General features: G+C 45.4%; 2 protein-coding genes across 6 annotated transcripts in view; one reads left to right on the forward strand and one right to left on the reverse strand.

The window, feature by feature from the left end:
* The window catches only part of kermit (PDZ domain-containing protein GIPC-like protein kermit), a 193,726-nt gene that overhangs the window by 100,285 nt on the left and 77,956 nt on the right, over window positions 1–15,485 (forward strand). The gene's annotated exons all lie outside the window — the stretch shown is intronic.
* The window catches only part of LOC135906085 (RUN domain-containing protein 1), a 70,078-nt gene that overhangs the window by 24,057 nt on the left and 30,536 nt on the right, over window positions 1–15,485 (reverse strand). For all 5 annotated transcript variants that reach the window (XR_010565625.2, XR_010565624.2, XR_010565621.2 and 2 more), the window contains exons 10-11: window positions 3,531–3,661; window positions 657–762 (exon numbers count right to left, since the gene is read on the reverse strand). Coding sequence is in view for 1 of the 5 variants with exons in the window: in XM_065437250.2 (XP_065293322.1) it covers window positions 657–762; window positions 3,531–3,661 (237 nt within the window). In the remaining 4 variants the exon portion in view is untranslated. The remainder of the gene's footprint in view (window positions 1–656; window positions 763–3,530; window positions 3,662–15,485) is intronic.

A 15,485-nucleotide genomic window follows, 5' to 3' on the forward strand; every position in this document is an offset into this window, starting at 1 on the left:
GAGGTTTGCACTCGCACCCTCACGAGATGTGAAAGAGTGTAGGGCGTGTGTCGCCGCACCAGGGGCAGATGCCGCGATATGTATGTGGGAACATTTTACTGTATCTGTGTAGGTTTGGAAATGTGTTGGTCTGTATAAGTCGGAGAGCTACGGCATCGTCAGTGCTGAGCTTTTTGTGAGGCGGAGGATAAATCCTGCGGTTGAGTCGCTGAATCTCAAGTCGGTCGCAGTAATTGGATGGCAGGGGCATGAAGGTAAAGGGTGGGGATTGAGGAGACGATTGGTCTTGCCCTGCTCGGTTGATTAGCGCTCGAGCTAGGGCGTTCGCCCTTTCGTTCCCCTCCAGACCCGCGTGACCCGGCGTCCACGTGATTTGATGGTATTCTTGCAGCGTCGGGCCTAGAATCTGAGCCGCAGAATCTGAGGGGGGAAGGAGAAGCCCCTGTGGGAGCACCAACTCACTTGCAACTTTTGTTGAATGAATACACAAACACATACATGTACAAAGTGCAATCTATGACATACTGTATACACCCGCAAAGAGACAATAGGCCCCAATAAAGTTCACGTAGACTAGGTAACTATAACTCGTTTGCAATGAAGCTTACAGCCACCAGGTTTCAATAATCATACAAATCTTTTCACTTCATGCTCACATCTTCAGAATCACTGGTGTAGTCGCTGTCCACACACTGTGACTCCTGCTTTCCCACGAGCTCGAGGACCTGGTTGATAGCCAGCTCGAGACATGCTCGCAGATCTCTGGACACAGAAAATCAGACTGTCACAACATTTCAAGCCTTGTACATATTGGCTGCAGATACAAGCACGGAATTGAGCAATTTACACGGAAAGCACAACTTGGCCAGCTACAATAGTCACTGCAACATTTGTGCTGTTAGCTTGAGGGAGGGACACAGCTGTACTCATGATACAATAATACTAAGTGAAGGGTTAACATAGAAAGGAAAAGAAGATAATGCAGCTACTACCAAATGATGTTTCACTGACTCTTCTGGTTCATAGAAGAGCAAGCATGTGCACACACAACCACCAATGCAGTAACACACACAAGCAGATTAATGAATCTTTTTGTGTTAGTGTGAGCCACTTCCTCCGTTCCCAAGAGTACAGCTTTCAGTAGAAAGGTTATGTACCTGTGATCATGGATTGGGAGACACTGCTATCAAAGTAGGTGCACAAATATCTATGCCCCCCACACTTGCAACAATACCTTTTAAAGAAATGTCTTCCTTTTATATCTACAATGTTCAAGGGGCCATAACTGTCTTTGACAGTTGCAATAGTAATGATTGTACAGGCAAATACCACAAACTAACAGAAATACAAATTTTTAATAATGGGTGCTTTCTGTCATTGCTATAGCATAGATTACCTTTCTACAGGTGTCATCAAGAGTCTGAAGGAATATCGTCTGATGGAATAAAAGGAGCCCTGAAACACTTTTCATTGAAATCGAGAAATTTATTTGAAGTTAAAATAGACTATTTCAGAAATACTTTGGAGCAAAAAGTACTTGAATGCATTCAGCAGAAGCAGAGTTATTGGTAATCAAAGATCGCCTGTGATTACCTTCACAATGCTTCCGGTCCTTCTTCAATGCCTCGCAATGCGAACGCTACGGCGGAGTGGGACGGTGCCCACAATGCCCCACCTACAGTACGTCATCGTGGCAGTTCAAATTTGATTTTGGATAGTCATGTAGATGGCAGTACTATCAATTTTCGTGCCTACAACATGCCAAACTCATAGGCTATCCCTCATCTTACGGTTGAGTTCACGATGCCTCCACAACTGCCTCATGCATTTGCTGCAGTGTACAAGATAGCTACGCAGGGCTGTATTTTCTTGCGAGTGGCAAATTTCTGCATTGCATTTACTTTTGCACTTGTCTCTATGGCTATCATACGATGTCCGATGTCAGCCGTGTATGCTATCCACAGAATGTTTTTTCGCTAAATCCGAGGGGTGGTTCAGGGCTCCTTTACAAGCATGCTGTATAGAAAAGTGCATCACAGACCTAGCCAACTAAACATTTTCATGTTTTTGGTACCATATGGATTGCTTCGGAGGAAACTTCTTATATAGTTAAGCCTTGATATAACAAAGTTGGTAAAATAGGCAATTAGCTTCGCTATATTAAAAGTTCATTATATTGAAATTCAATCTTTTATGCAAACAAGTACAGTCGCCGTTTAATTTTTCTTACATGGAAGGGGCTGCAAATTCGAATGAAAAAAAAACAAACAATTTTGTTGAACTTGAGAGTTGGCAATGAAAAATATGGCTTCATACCATGTCTACAATATCTTCACATCGGCAATATGAATCGATGTCAGCCACGCTTTGCTGTTAACTCCACCCCCAATGCATCTCAGAAATTCTAGATTACACAACCTCCAGTGTTAAACATGGGGCAGCACACATGACATGCCACCTCGGCACACCCACCCGTTTAATTCACAGAAGATTATCTCTAAGGCAGGGTGCAGGGGCTGCGTACATGCTCAACTGCACTGACAGCGATGAATGCACAGCCACGGCCATGGTAGAAAAGCGTATGCCCACCAGCCTGCCCTCCCACTTCCTCTCTACACTCCCCTAGCTTGTGCTTGATCGCGTTACTGTGAGCTTGCTTCCTTCCCTTTCTAGCTAGCACTCGAAGACGGCGCTCATCACGCCCCCATCCTTTTTGGTTCACCCTCCTCATGCTTTCACTTGCATCTAAAGCATAAAGCACGAGGGGCACAATAGGATCTAATCGCACTATGACGTTACAAAAAAAATGATGCTGCTCCGCCTCTTACATGGTCGCGCAGCGCACAATTTGCGAGGTGCAATCACAAGTAGCCGCTTGTGATTCAATTATATGGCCATCTGCAGCCACAAAAGTTACCATTTATTGTCAGTATTCCTTTGTGGCGGCAGTGAAATTTTGTTATATTGAAATTGTGTACAAGCACACTTCGTTATAATATTGGGGTCCAAAATACATTGTGTTCTATGGACAAAAGAAGTTATTAATACTTTGTTATATCAAGACTTTCATTATATTTAAGTTCATTAAGCATGCAATGAAGTTCATTTGCATTATTTCTGGTTAAATTTGTCGCTGTCTTGTTAAGAGCTGGAACTGCTGAGGCCATATTCTTGGACGATCACTTTTGCACCTACTATTATTTTTCAGGGATTCTGTATGAGTAGCACAGGACACATCAGCATCCACAAGCAACATTTCTGGCACTGCTCTATGACAGTATGCTTGGCACTGTGCGAAATATGCCATCGACTGTGGTCGCAGATGCATCGTGCACTAGTCACACGAAATCTAGCAAAAGTAATTGTATCTTCAGAAGTGATAATCCAAGAATATGGCCATTGTATAACCAGCAATTTTTATAGGCCGGTTCTCCACATTGAGGCCAGGATGTAGCCAGTGAGAGGAGCTTTTTGCAAGCATTCACTGCACTCGCAAAAAGTGCTTGTTATGTCGTCACTTCTACACTCACCCCCAATGATTTCCCTTTGGTGTCCGCTTCATAATATTTCTCTGGAAGTTTCGTCGCCCGCAGCCAAACTGGGTCAACGCAAACATGTGTAGCAGTGCTAGCATGCGCCGCAAGATCTTGTTTTGGGCCTCCTGCAAAGGAACAGTGAAGGAGAAATTTCCAGCATGGGTCACACGGATTGACGACACATAATTCAGGCAACTCTACACTTTACAAAACCACGAGAAAGGAGTTGCATGTGTCATTTACAGTCTGACTCAACTCTGAGGTCTTTTCTACAAGCTCATGGAACTTCTGGAGTTACTTCTTCATACATTATCATGTGAGAAGTGGAATTTGAAGTATATCTAACAGGACTGTTACGTTACACTGCACATAAAACTCAAACAACTGTGCTGAGTTACCTACAATTCGACATGTACACTCTCATAATTTTTTAATAGTATCACGCAAGCTTCAGCCAGAAAGCTGATCAGTGCAATGCAATGCAGCACATTGGTGAAATGTTCAAGAGTATGTCTGTGTGCGCAAGGCGCAGCCCATTGCAAGTTTTCTAGGCTGCACTGTTCTGCTAGATGGAATTGCCACCTGTGCTCTCTGCTGTGCTGTGGGCTCAGTTTTTTTTTTTTTTTTCTTGTGGGCACTTTTCACAGATCATTGCTCAAAGACACAAGGTACATGTAAACATCGAGAAGTCGACACATGCCCACAGCTAGGCATGCTTGCCTTCATTTATTTTTGTTTTACCGCGTACCTATTTTCTGTCTTTCTATTTTATTCATTTGTGGCGACGAGCGACCACGTAGACCGGTAAAGTAGACCGACTCCCCCCTCTAGAGAGGAGGAAAGTTCGACGAACGATGGAAAGTTCATGTGACGCGGCGTGTCTTTGCGTTAGTCTTGGGTGTCAGGAATAATCCTTCGGAACGCTAGCCCCTGCCGGAGCGTGCCAGCCGCTCGTGCCTCGTGTAGACGCGAGCATCTACGTCATCTCTCGTACGATGCCGATGCTGCTGCTGCTACACATTTATTTACTTATGCTTGCTGTTTTCGTGGAGAAGGAAAGTATCGATGTATTAAGGCACCGCAATTGATCTGCGGATTTGAAAATATCAGATTTTGCTTTTTCTACTGTCTTCTCATGCGTGCGGCCATGATGACGCATTGATGAAGACAAGTTGCCGTCATGACAAGCACACCTTTATTCTGCTGTTTAATGAACTTTTAAAAAAATGGGAATGTTTCCTTCTGTGCATCTGTATGGTCACTCAGTACGAAAAAAAAAGCCCCTGGAAGATTGGACGACCTCAGCAAGACGGTGTGGCAGCAGAAAGGTGCTGGAATGATGTCGGTGTCCATTTTATGCGAAGCATATTACGAGAGCTCAACCCAGCTCCTCAGGCGCGGCGGTGTCGCCTTGAAACCACGTGCCACCGTGACGTCACGACAGAGGAGAAGTGGCTTTGGCTCAACTCTTGCAAGACGGGCTGGGTGGGAATCGAACCAGGGTCTCCGGAGTGTGGGACGGAGACGCTACCACTGAGCCACGAGTACGATGCTTCAAAGCGGTACAAAAGCGCCTCTAGTGAATGCGGTGTTGTCTTAGAAACGAGCTGTTTCTAAGGCGTGCGTCTCTTGCTCAGGCGCACATTTCGTTGCCGCGCCGAACGCTGCTTTGCTCGACGCTCACCGCGTCCAATGCGGGGCGCGTAGTCGCTGCCCTGTAGCCCATTGTCTTACACCCCTTGGCGGGTCGACGGGAACGCTGTCGCGTTCCACTCTTGAAGGCGAAGCAGTAACGCATGAGTTGTTTCTTCGTCTAGCCGAACCAAATATAGCCAAGCAACAGCAGTTCACCAGGCTAAACAGTGGTTCAACAACTAAAATAAAGGCTAGTATGCTTCGCATCCTGGGCTTAACCTTACCTAAGCCACAGCCATTTTTTTCAGTCTCCCACTGTTCTTCAATCACAGCACGCAATTCGTCACAATTGTATGGTGGAGCTGCATCTTTGACAGGCTGAGTTTCATTATGCCCCAAATGTTTTCAAAAATATTCATATTTGCTCCTAATGGCGGCCGATGTAATGTCATTACACAAAGATCTTCCAGATGTGCTCGCATGGTGCACAAGTGCATGGCTGACAAGTCTTGCTAAAGCCAGTAGTAGCCGGCTGGAAAAGGATTGCTGTCTAGCACACAGGAAAGGACGCCCTGATTGATGACTTCTATGTAAGCTTCACTGCATGTCCATTCCTCAACCAAGGCCCTTCTTGGTTATCGCGCCCTAAATATTCACGCTCTTGCACCCACTGGCCCTTACTTGCTGAACATAGCAGAGGGGGTCGTACCTGAAAAATATCAAAGCAATCACTTAGATAAAACATAGAAGCATTTTTTGACAAATGTCTGCGTGCATGCTGTTTCAAAGATGGATCACTATACAATTACAGTAAGAAGGATGAACAAAAACACATGGATTTAAGCTTAATAAAAACTCGGAAATAATACGCACCTCAAGAGGTCTGGTCAGTAGACCTGCTTTCGGCTTCACTGGGTGCAATACGTGGACTCATCAGGGAAAACATTTCACCAGTTATCTACAGTCTAATGAAGATGCACTTGAGCGAACGTGAGTCTCTTTGCTATTGTGTCACTGGAAAGGAACGACGTCTTGGCAGCCCTTTGATCCCTGAAACCTGCTTTGAAAAGCCACTGTCACGCCAGTCCTGTGCTGATGTCGAGGCCGACCACATCTCTTGCCTGAACAGCTATCGTGAAATGATTAGCATCAGCAACGGAAAGGATTAGCATCAGCAAATGCAACCAAAGCAACATCCTCTTCTTCAGTAGTCTTGCAGACACAATTTCTTGCTGCATCACCAATGCATCCCTCATCTCCGAACTTCTGCAGAATTCTGTTAACAGTGGCTTCAGTTATATCCAATGTGTTTACAATCTCTCTGTAGGATACACTCTGCAGTGATATATTTATTTCAGCCTCTCTGATTTCTTATTGCACGTGAGGAGGCATGTCATACCCAGCACAAAAGTCACTGCTGATACGGGTGGTCAAGGGATTATTTATTACATGATGCTGCGATCACGCCTTATTTATATAGCAATATAGTTACATAGTTACATTTCTTATCTAGTCAGGCACATGATCTACTTTAAAAACATACAAATAGCAACGCCTGTGGGTGTGTTTCAGCTTCCTCAATGCTCACACTCTCCACGTGGCTGTGTAAGACGTTCATAAACACGGGGGAAAAAAGGAACCAATAATGCAGCAGAAACACATGGGGTGATTCTGCCTAGCAAAAGAAAGCAGCCGAGGGAATTTTCACTATACTGCGCTTCGCATGCAAGCATGTACTCTTGACCCTTTAGTGGATGTGCTCTTTTGCATGGCACTGATCGGCTTTCTGGTCAACGCTCGCAAGATATTAAAAAATTGCAAGGCTGTACATAAGTTAACCAAAGGCAGTGCACCACTTTCAAGATGAATTCCATTGAGGTTATTTTCCTGATAAAATGAACACTCAGAGTATTTCTGTTTAGCTTCCCAAATAATCAGTATAATTCTGTAAATGTGAAGTTTCAACATGAAGAGGCATTAAACGTTCCTTTGTGCTCATCTTAAATGTGGCATACAAAACACATACACTCGAGATGAGCCAATAAAATCATTAACAGGCCATTGGCTTGTAAGAAATACATGTTTGGTTAGGGCTCAAGGGGCTTTGTTTTTGTTCCAGCTGTGGGAGATGAAACATTGCGGCAGAACCTATCTTACGATGGCTGCTGACGGTAATGCATTAGTACTGAATCAATATAGTGACTCAAGGTATTGCAACCATCAAAACAAGTTCATATGAGGCATGTACTGTAACGGGACTGACATTTCGCACTTACATAAGAACACCCTGCACCATCTAGCACTGCCGCTGCAAAGCCTACGCATGACTTGCGAAATGCATGGCATGCCAGTGCTCGTGAATGCTAAGAAACGCATCATGTGATGACTGGGATCCTCTCTTGTGCTTCTTTCTGGACACACTGCACCATCTAGTGGTGCTGCCAAGAAGTCCACACATGGCTTCCGAGACAAGCGTGATGTGCCGGTGCCTGCGAACACTAAGAATTGTTCCCTCGCTTGTCACGCACTCAGTGGCACATACTCAGTGACCCATGTTCATGAAAAGTTCATTGAAGAGTGGCATGTACTCGTTGCATTCATGGTGCAGCTTGCAAAAGCGTTGGCATAAAAAGGTGTTCATCGAAAAGTGGTACACACACAGTGCATTTGTGGCACAGCCTGCAAGTGCGCTGGGTTGCTGTCCTTGAGGAACCCTTGCGACGTGGGCTTGAGAAATTTACTGCATTTTTTCTGTCATTGTAGGGAAGCACATTCTCAGTAGCACTTACCTCATTAACCAAATTGGCGTCAAAGATGTTCATTGAAAAGCAGCACATACCTACTGGCCCAATGACCAAACTTGGGATCAAAGATGTTCATTCAAGACCAGCACAGACTAAGTAGTGCATAACCAGTGCTCCAAGTTGGTGTCAAAGAGTTTCTTCAAACAGTGGTACTATACAGCCCCACGTATATAGTGACCCATGTCGGTATGCAAGAAGTTAGTTGAAAAGCGGCATGTATGCGATGCCACATACTCTGTGATCGAAGTTGGTCCGATGGTTGGTTTCAAACCCTGTTACCTCAGTAGAGCAGTTCAATGTGCTACCCATGAACCATGAACTACTCACTGACCCTGGTAGGTGGGAAAACAAACAAACAACAGAGACAGGCAGATAGCCCCTGACAAGTATGTGAAATACCCAAAGAATGCTAATCCATTAAAAACATAACAGTACAATGCAGTATGCTTGATCCTAGTGCTCTAATGTCGTCGTGAGACATGGTGCACACAGGCTCTCAATTTTTTCATGCTGACAAGCTTTTTATCAGAAAAAATAAGAGATAACCTCATTTGCAAGCTGTAGACAGGGACTGTACTGATGCACGACAAGTGCATGCTGTTGCAATAAAGTGTAAATTTCTCCTGCCTGCATCTTGGGGATCAAAGGGATATGTTATGTCCAAGATAAAGGTTGTAGGGATAGAATTGCACCTCGATGCCTTTGTGTGGGCATTCACCTGTTCTGTTGTCTTTACTTTATGCGTCTCCCTCTCTACCTCCGACAGTTTATCAACGAATGATTTATCGATTATATGTATCCCACAAGATTACTGATTTTTACCAATGTCCACCTGTCATTTATTAGACTTAATTGATTAGGCCTCTTCCATTAATCATTTTTGAGAGTTTGACAGGAGTGGCATCACATGAGCAATGACACAGCAAGTGCGCAAGTTTGGAGCATCTATTTAACATAATGATGGAGTTCATGTCGATTCCAGAAACATATAGCACCTGGGCATCTATTCTCAGATGCTGGTTTTGTGGCCATTAAAAGAATGTTCACCCAAAGATCCCAGACAATAAACATTCCTTCGCTCTGTAGAAAAGAGCATGTAGTTTAAAATCCTAAACCAGTAATTTTCTTTCTCCCTGTGCATATTGCAATTTCTTGCATATTTTAGCTGGACCTCACATTTCACTTTTGTCATCCTTAAATGCATAAGCATTTCTATGCCTACCCAACGAGAAAACCCGTCCGTCCATCACGTAAACTGAAAAGTGTGGCAGCAACAGCGAGCGAATTGATCTTCGTGCTGCTTCTCACTTCAGTGTGAACTAAGCAGCAATGACACAGCACACACGAAGCTATCGGCACTCGGCGTACTCTGTCCCCATCGCGAATCGCTTTCACAATAGGGCCTGCGTGGCCATGCCATACACAGCCACTGTCGGAGTACGGTTGATCGTGCTTGATCATGGTTCGACACGGATGGATAAGGTGCTAAAGAGCGGTAATGGCTTATCATGATTGAAACGTCATCAGTGCACCTGGCGCCGCCACCTAAAGTAGTTTGCTTGCGTCATCAATTCATCGTTCGTCACCGTCCGAAGCAGATCGTATCGCCTCAGCACTGTTGTTTTCCTGGTCAGACCAAGTTTCATAACATTGATAATGACACCGGGCTACATGGAGATGAGCAAGTGGCACAATGCTTACGCATACTTTGACAACTGCCAGAGCAGTTGTAAAACTTTGACTGTACTGTTTAACTGTACTGCACAGAGATTCACTGGTGCCATGTATCTTATTTATTTCTGCACTAAGTGCTACTTTATAACATGTATTGTTTAAATTTTCAAAAGCCCCTAGTTCGAACTCTATCTAGTTCTTAACAATTCAAAGATAGTCCTTTTTAACAATCATTTATACACTTGTGTTTCAAACTTGGTTTTACCTCTCAAACATTAGAATAGGGTCCTGCAAAAGCAGGTAACTGTGTCTTAACCTTCCTATATATACCTGGCAAATGTTTCGGTTAGTCAATTAATCGATAAAAAACCCTGCATCGAAAGCAATTATTCCAAAAAAGGCAAAAATGATGAATGATTAATCATTAATTGAATAAAAAATTATTTGAGCATCCTTAGTTGGGGGTGGCTTTTTTCACCGAGCAGTCTGTAGCAGTGGTGCTTTGCACTGCCTACTGCATAGGGTATGTATGAGTTTTCCCTCTCGTCTACCAGTCTTTTTGTTTTGGGCATTGTTTGTCTGCAGTGCTTTGCACCTATATGGCGAGTGTGTACCTTGTGCTGATCCTTTTCCGAACGATAAGCTGAAGGGTACTGTGTAGTGCTCACGCAGGGTAGCACTACACTGAGCTGCACCTATCGGAGGCCCAAGCAGACAGAAATTGCCCTAGCTCTCATGAGTTATTGCAAGAGTGTGCAGCATAGCTGCGGGGACACTTCTTCAAGGCGGCATGTGGTGCGGAGCCATTCTCCTGCAGTGATGTGCTAGTGCTTTCACTTTCTGTATTTTCTGCCCTTGGTGCGAGAGCCCCTTTGATTCCTGCACCGCTCCGAGTACCCAGCACTGTTTAAGCAGTGCTGGGTGCCGCTGAAGACAAATTATTTCCGTAAACTTAGGGCAATACAGTGGACTTTCATATATTCCACTCCGACTAATTCGATCTTTAGGTTAATTTGATCCCAACCAAAGGAACATGGCAAGCGCCCATACATTTCTGTGGGCCCTGTTTCTATGGGCCCTGCGGGGGCTGGCGATCTTCGGGGAACCACGACGGAAAGGCACCACCATGTCTGCTGCGACAACTCGCTTTGAAAGGACGAAATCTGCCTGGCCTGCTGTGATGACTCACTTAGTGAGGACTACGATGCGCGAGTCAACAGCCCTTCGACGCCGGCAGGTCTGCGGTGACGACCTGCTTTGTGAGGACAAGAATGCGCCACGTCAATCGAGGGACGGCACCGAAGATGACTGGACGTGGTCGGCGGAGCAAGTATTGTTAGTGTGTATGCATTCACGTCAAGGTCTGATTGGGGCAGGGGAATTCCTGGAATGAGATGCTTTGCAGTGCCGTTTCACGCAGCTTAGAATGGACAAACGCGGTGGCCATTGTCTGTGGCGTCGACTCTGGGATAAAGAGGCACCTGCTCGGGTCAAGCACCGTGTCTGCGAGAACGCACTGGTGGCCACTCCACGGGTGTCCACTCACCTTGGTGTGGTAAGTGCAGCCTGTGTGGAAGTGGGTGCGTAAACCCTCCCCCTCAAAGGCGAGTCGGCTACGATGACTTTGGATGCTGCGTTTGGTCGAATGACAGTTTTCCCTCACCCTAGGGATCTAGGGAGGACAGAGTGTTTATAAGCAGCCGTTGTCAGCTCCTCAGTGTGCATTCCTCTTTCAGTCATGTTAGACTGATGAACGGTAACATTCTCATGTAGATACTGTAAATAAATCCCATATTCCTCGTTCTCGCTGAGAAGCAGTCCTTTCCTTCAACAACTCGATGGCATGGGCCAGCTACCTTCTATTTCATGCCGAACCCCAAACATTACAGCCCAAACTTCCATTATTTCGATCTAAAAAATTGGCCTTCGCTGAATAATTCGAACTTGACTTGTCAGCTTTGCCGCAACACTGCCGTGTTATGCCATGGAGCATACACAATTTATTGCGGTGAAAGTATTGCGGTGAAAGTTATTTGCAGGAGTCTCAGAAGCTGACCTGAGCTAGTGTGCTGTAGCCTGCTACTCGGCACAGTGGGAGGGGGAACGGGGATTTAAAGGCTGGAGGAGGGGTGACAATGACATAAAAGAAGGATGCACAACGATGCAGGCAAATTCAGCATTCTCATGGTTATTACCAATGTCCAACAAAGTCATCCAGAAGTGTCATCCGCCTTCCAGAGCATGGCTTGAGTCACGAATCCAAGTGAAACTACACAAAAGTGCGCAATGAAGAAGCTTGTGTGTGGGTTTCTCCTGTATGGGCAGCACAGGTACCAAGAAAGGACTTCAAAATATGTAAAGGGCGGCGATAAACGGCTCCAGTACAGCAAGGACATGCACGTCGCTTTCAGAACCCAGAGTCTGCAGACCACAAAGAATCATGTGCATTGATTCTAGCAGGTGCTTCAGCACTTTTTCAATGCTTTCCTTGTCATTCTTTTCGGCTCCTTGCTTCTCTATAGGGTCAGCTTTACTAGCCCCAGCATCCACTCCTTGACGTAAAGGAACACTATGGCATGGGGACGTGTCCGTGGGTCTACAGGCCAGCAAAGGCCACTTCGTGTCTGTGCCACCCAGGGGCAATGAATGTTCACCGTGTGCTCTCAGCGACACTGAATTTGCAGTATGCACAGATGCCGTCGTCAATGCTAGCACAGACAGAGGTTGTTGTGGCTCCTGTGCCTCAACCCGCACTGCAGTTCGTCTGCAGTTCCTGGGTGGCACTTCCTTAACCCGGCGTTGTCTGTCTCAGTGAACAGATTGAGCAGCCTATCTGGGAACATTTGTCTCTCGCCATTTTTTGGAGAATATGAACTTCATGAATTTTTGTGCAATGCTTCGACATTCCTTCATGAGAGCCAGGACAGTTAGGACATTTCAATGAAGGTGCATCACAGTCGGCAGTATTATGCTGCCCACTGCAACACAGGCAGGTCACTTGATTTCTGCACATAGCATTTACGTGGCCTATCTTGAGACACTTCCGACACTGCAGAGGCCATGGAACGAATGGTCAGACGCGGTGTATTGTGTGTGCCCCACTTTGATAGACTCGGGCAAAGTCGACGAAGCAAATACTACTTTGATGCACCGAGAGTTCCTCAAGCATGTGCACCAATGAACTCAGCAGATTGATGAGGCCCACATACTTGATTTCAAGGTTGACATCGGAAATTACACCAGTCATTGACTCCTTCCTGTAATTAATAGACAGGAATTACACTTAAAAGGACCCTGAAACGATTTTCTACAAACGTGCTGAGTCATTAGAGTAGGTTCTTCTGATCATTAATTGATGCATCTAAGTGCTTTGCGTAAAGTGTGTAATTTATTATAAGGTTTTAAAAATGCACATCACTGCCGATCGCAGCACATTGCACGGCGGAATTTTAAGCCCCCCCTACCCATATGACACGAATCACCCATATTCCGTCAGTGGGGCGAGCTATAGGATTGGCTGACCAGGGCGCGTGATCGATAATTTTTCCAACTTTATGGTAAACAAATGATGTTCCTAATAGTTGAAATGTTAGTTAATTTGTTTTTATAGAAAGAAAGTAACATAAAGGGCATGCACAAAAACAATTTTTCAGTACACTTAAGCACTTCAGGCACACAGCAAGTGTCGTCTGCTTGTGTTACAACGTGCTCCGTTTTTGACAAAAGCTCGCCGTTAATGTCGGTCTGTCTTTTCGCGAGCGCTATTATTCGACTTTGTTGCGTTGTGGACTGCAAACGTAGCGACTGGCAATATGTCAAGCTGCGACATTGTGTCCCTCTGAAAGCCAGTAGACGAGCGGACTGGCTGCAGCGCATCGGACTGCCGCTATCCGATCGGCGCCAGGATTTGCGTGTTTGCAGCCGTCACTTTACACTGGAAGATTACTAACGCAATAGTGTTTCGCAAGTCCAGTATTAAGGTAAACGCAAGCGCAAAGGGGACAGGGCCTGGCTGTGTCCCCTTGCGTGTCGTTTCATGGGATGAACAGAAGTGCAAACGTGAATGGTCTGCATGGTGCAGCCACCTGGTGGCATAGAGCTCAACCAGACACAGTAGCAGTAACAAAATGTATTCTCCTTAACTGCTGGTGTAAATTTTTCGCAGGAGTGTAATCGTTAACACGTTTTTGTAAATGTTTAAAATGTTTTACACTTGGTTAGAGCAATATTAGCTTTTTCTTTGGCTGGTTAAGCTCTGCGCCAATGGGTGGTTGAACCGTAGAGACCGATCAGGCAGCTCACGTAAGTCTATGCTAAAGTTCCTTCATTAGCTTGAGTTTATGCTTCCACAGTTCCGTCGAAATGTTCTGCTAGTGTGTGGTTAACGGAATACCACACACGTTTGGCGCTGCGACAGAATGCTGGCAACGTACGCTGCTTCGATAGCTCTCACTTGCGGTCGACGGCCAAGCGGCTAACAGAGAGGTTTCGCGCGGGTGGGGGCGGGCTCCAAAGCAACCAGAAGTGGACGATGTGACGTCGCGTCGTGACGCAGAACCAGTGAAGGCAGAGCTTAGCCGCGATGGCTCAGCGAACGAGTTGAGGAGGAAAAGCGTGCCTAGGGAGGAGGGTAACTTGTAATCGCTTGTAGCTCCATTAATACGTAATGCTACACTTAAATTGTGGTGCGAATTCTCTACTTAAGCTGTACCCTACGTGTCTACAAAATTTGTCCGAACCGTTTCAGGGACCCTTTAATGTCAAAATACTCTTGAACTTCTTTATTATAGTTCGACTTTTTGCATCTGCCACTAAGATGCCTTTTCAATAGTTGATCCAGACTTTGTTGATTTGTCCAAGAGTCATACTTTCAATATTCTGTTAAAAACTGCCTACATAGGGAGTTCGGGTTGTGTGACGCCATAAGCGGCACATAAGAGACTAAAGAGACCACGAAAAATTGTTGCTAACTCTTGTAGGATGGAGTCTGCTCACTCGACATCTGGCACATCTTCTTCATATGACATTCAATGGCTACAGTGTTCTTGTTGTCAGAGTTGATGGCTTCAGGTGTTGAGCTCTCGCAGAAATGGGGCAGGTCCAAGCTGCCAAAGCATGTCGTCTAAACATGAGCAATGAAGTAGATAGCTGATCTTGTTCAGGTGGTCGTGTGGGCGTCTTCTGCCTCATTCTTAATGAAAGTGCATTTATTAAACTGGCAAAACCATAAAAAAAAATTCATAACATCGAGAGGCCCAGAGCACCAATGAGCCCTGGGCACTTCTTTCTCTCCTACTGCGGTGAAGCATACTAAAAATGGGCGCCAAGTTCGTAGAGGAGAAAGCAGGCACGCGTGGGACAAAAAAGTGAAACGGGGTGTCTAATGGGACGTTCACTTAGTACATGCTTCTTAATTATGCGGGCGCACACGCACCGTCACCAGTCACAGTACAAGTGCCTAGGCACCTAATAAGAATACTGGAATCCATTCTGACCTGTTTCTGATGTTGCTGTGGCGATTTGAGTCTTCGTTTCGGCCATCATGCGTGTCTCTTATATAAGGCCATTAACGGGGCCTAATACACATGTGCAAGCACTGTTCACCACAAAGTGGAGAAAAATCATCTGTGTTTTGGGAAAGCTAGCGAAACGAGAGGGGGTGAAATTATAACACTCTGAAAGTGAAGGGCATGTTTAGAGCCAGCAAAAGAGCTGGGGTCTATCTAAGAAGGCTTGCCAGAAAACTTACTAGGCATCTCGGCGTTCGTACCGTGACTGCAGAAAGTGCATGTACATGTGTAAAATAAGAAATATGTGCTGTGTTCCATAACAGTCG

This window comes from Dermacentor albipictus, chromosome 9, assembly GCF_038994185.2.
Source record: "Dermacentor albipictus isolate Rhodes 1998 colony chromosome 9, USDA_Dalb.pri_finalv2, whole genome shotgun sequence".
Lineage (NCBI taxonomy): Eukaryota > Metazoa > Arthropoda > Arachnida > Ixodida > Ixodidae > Dermacentor > Dermacentor albipictus.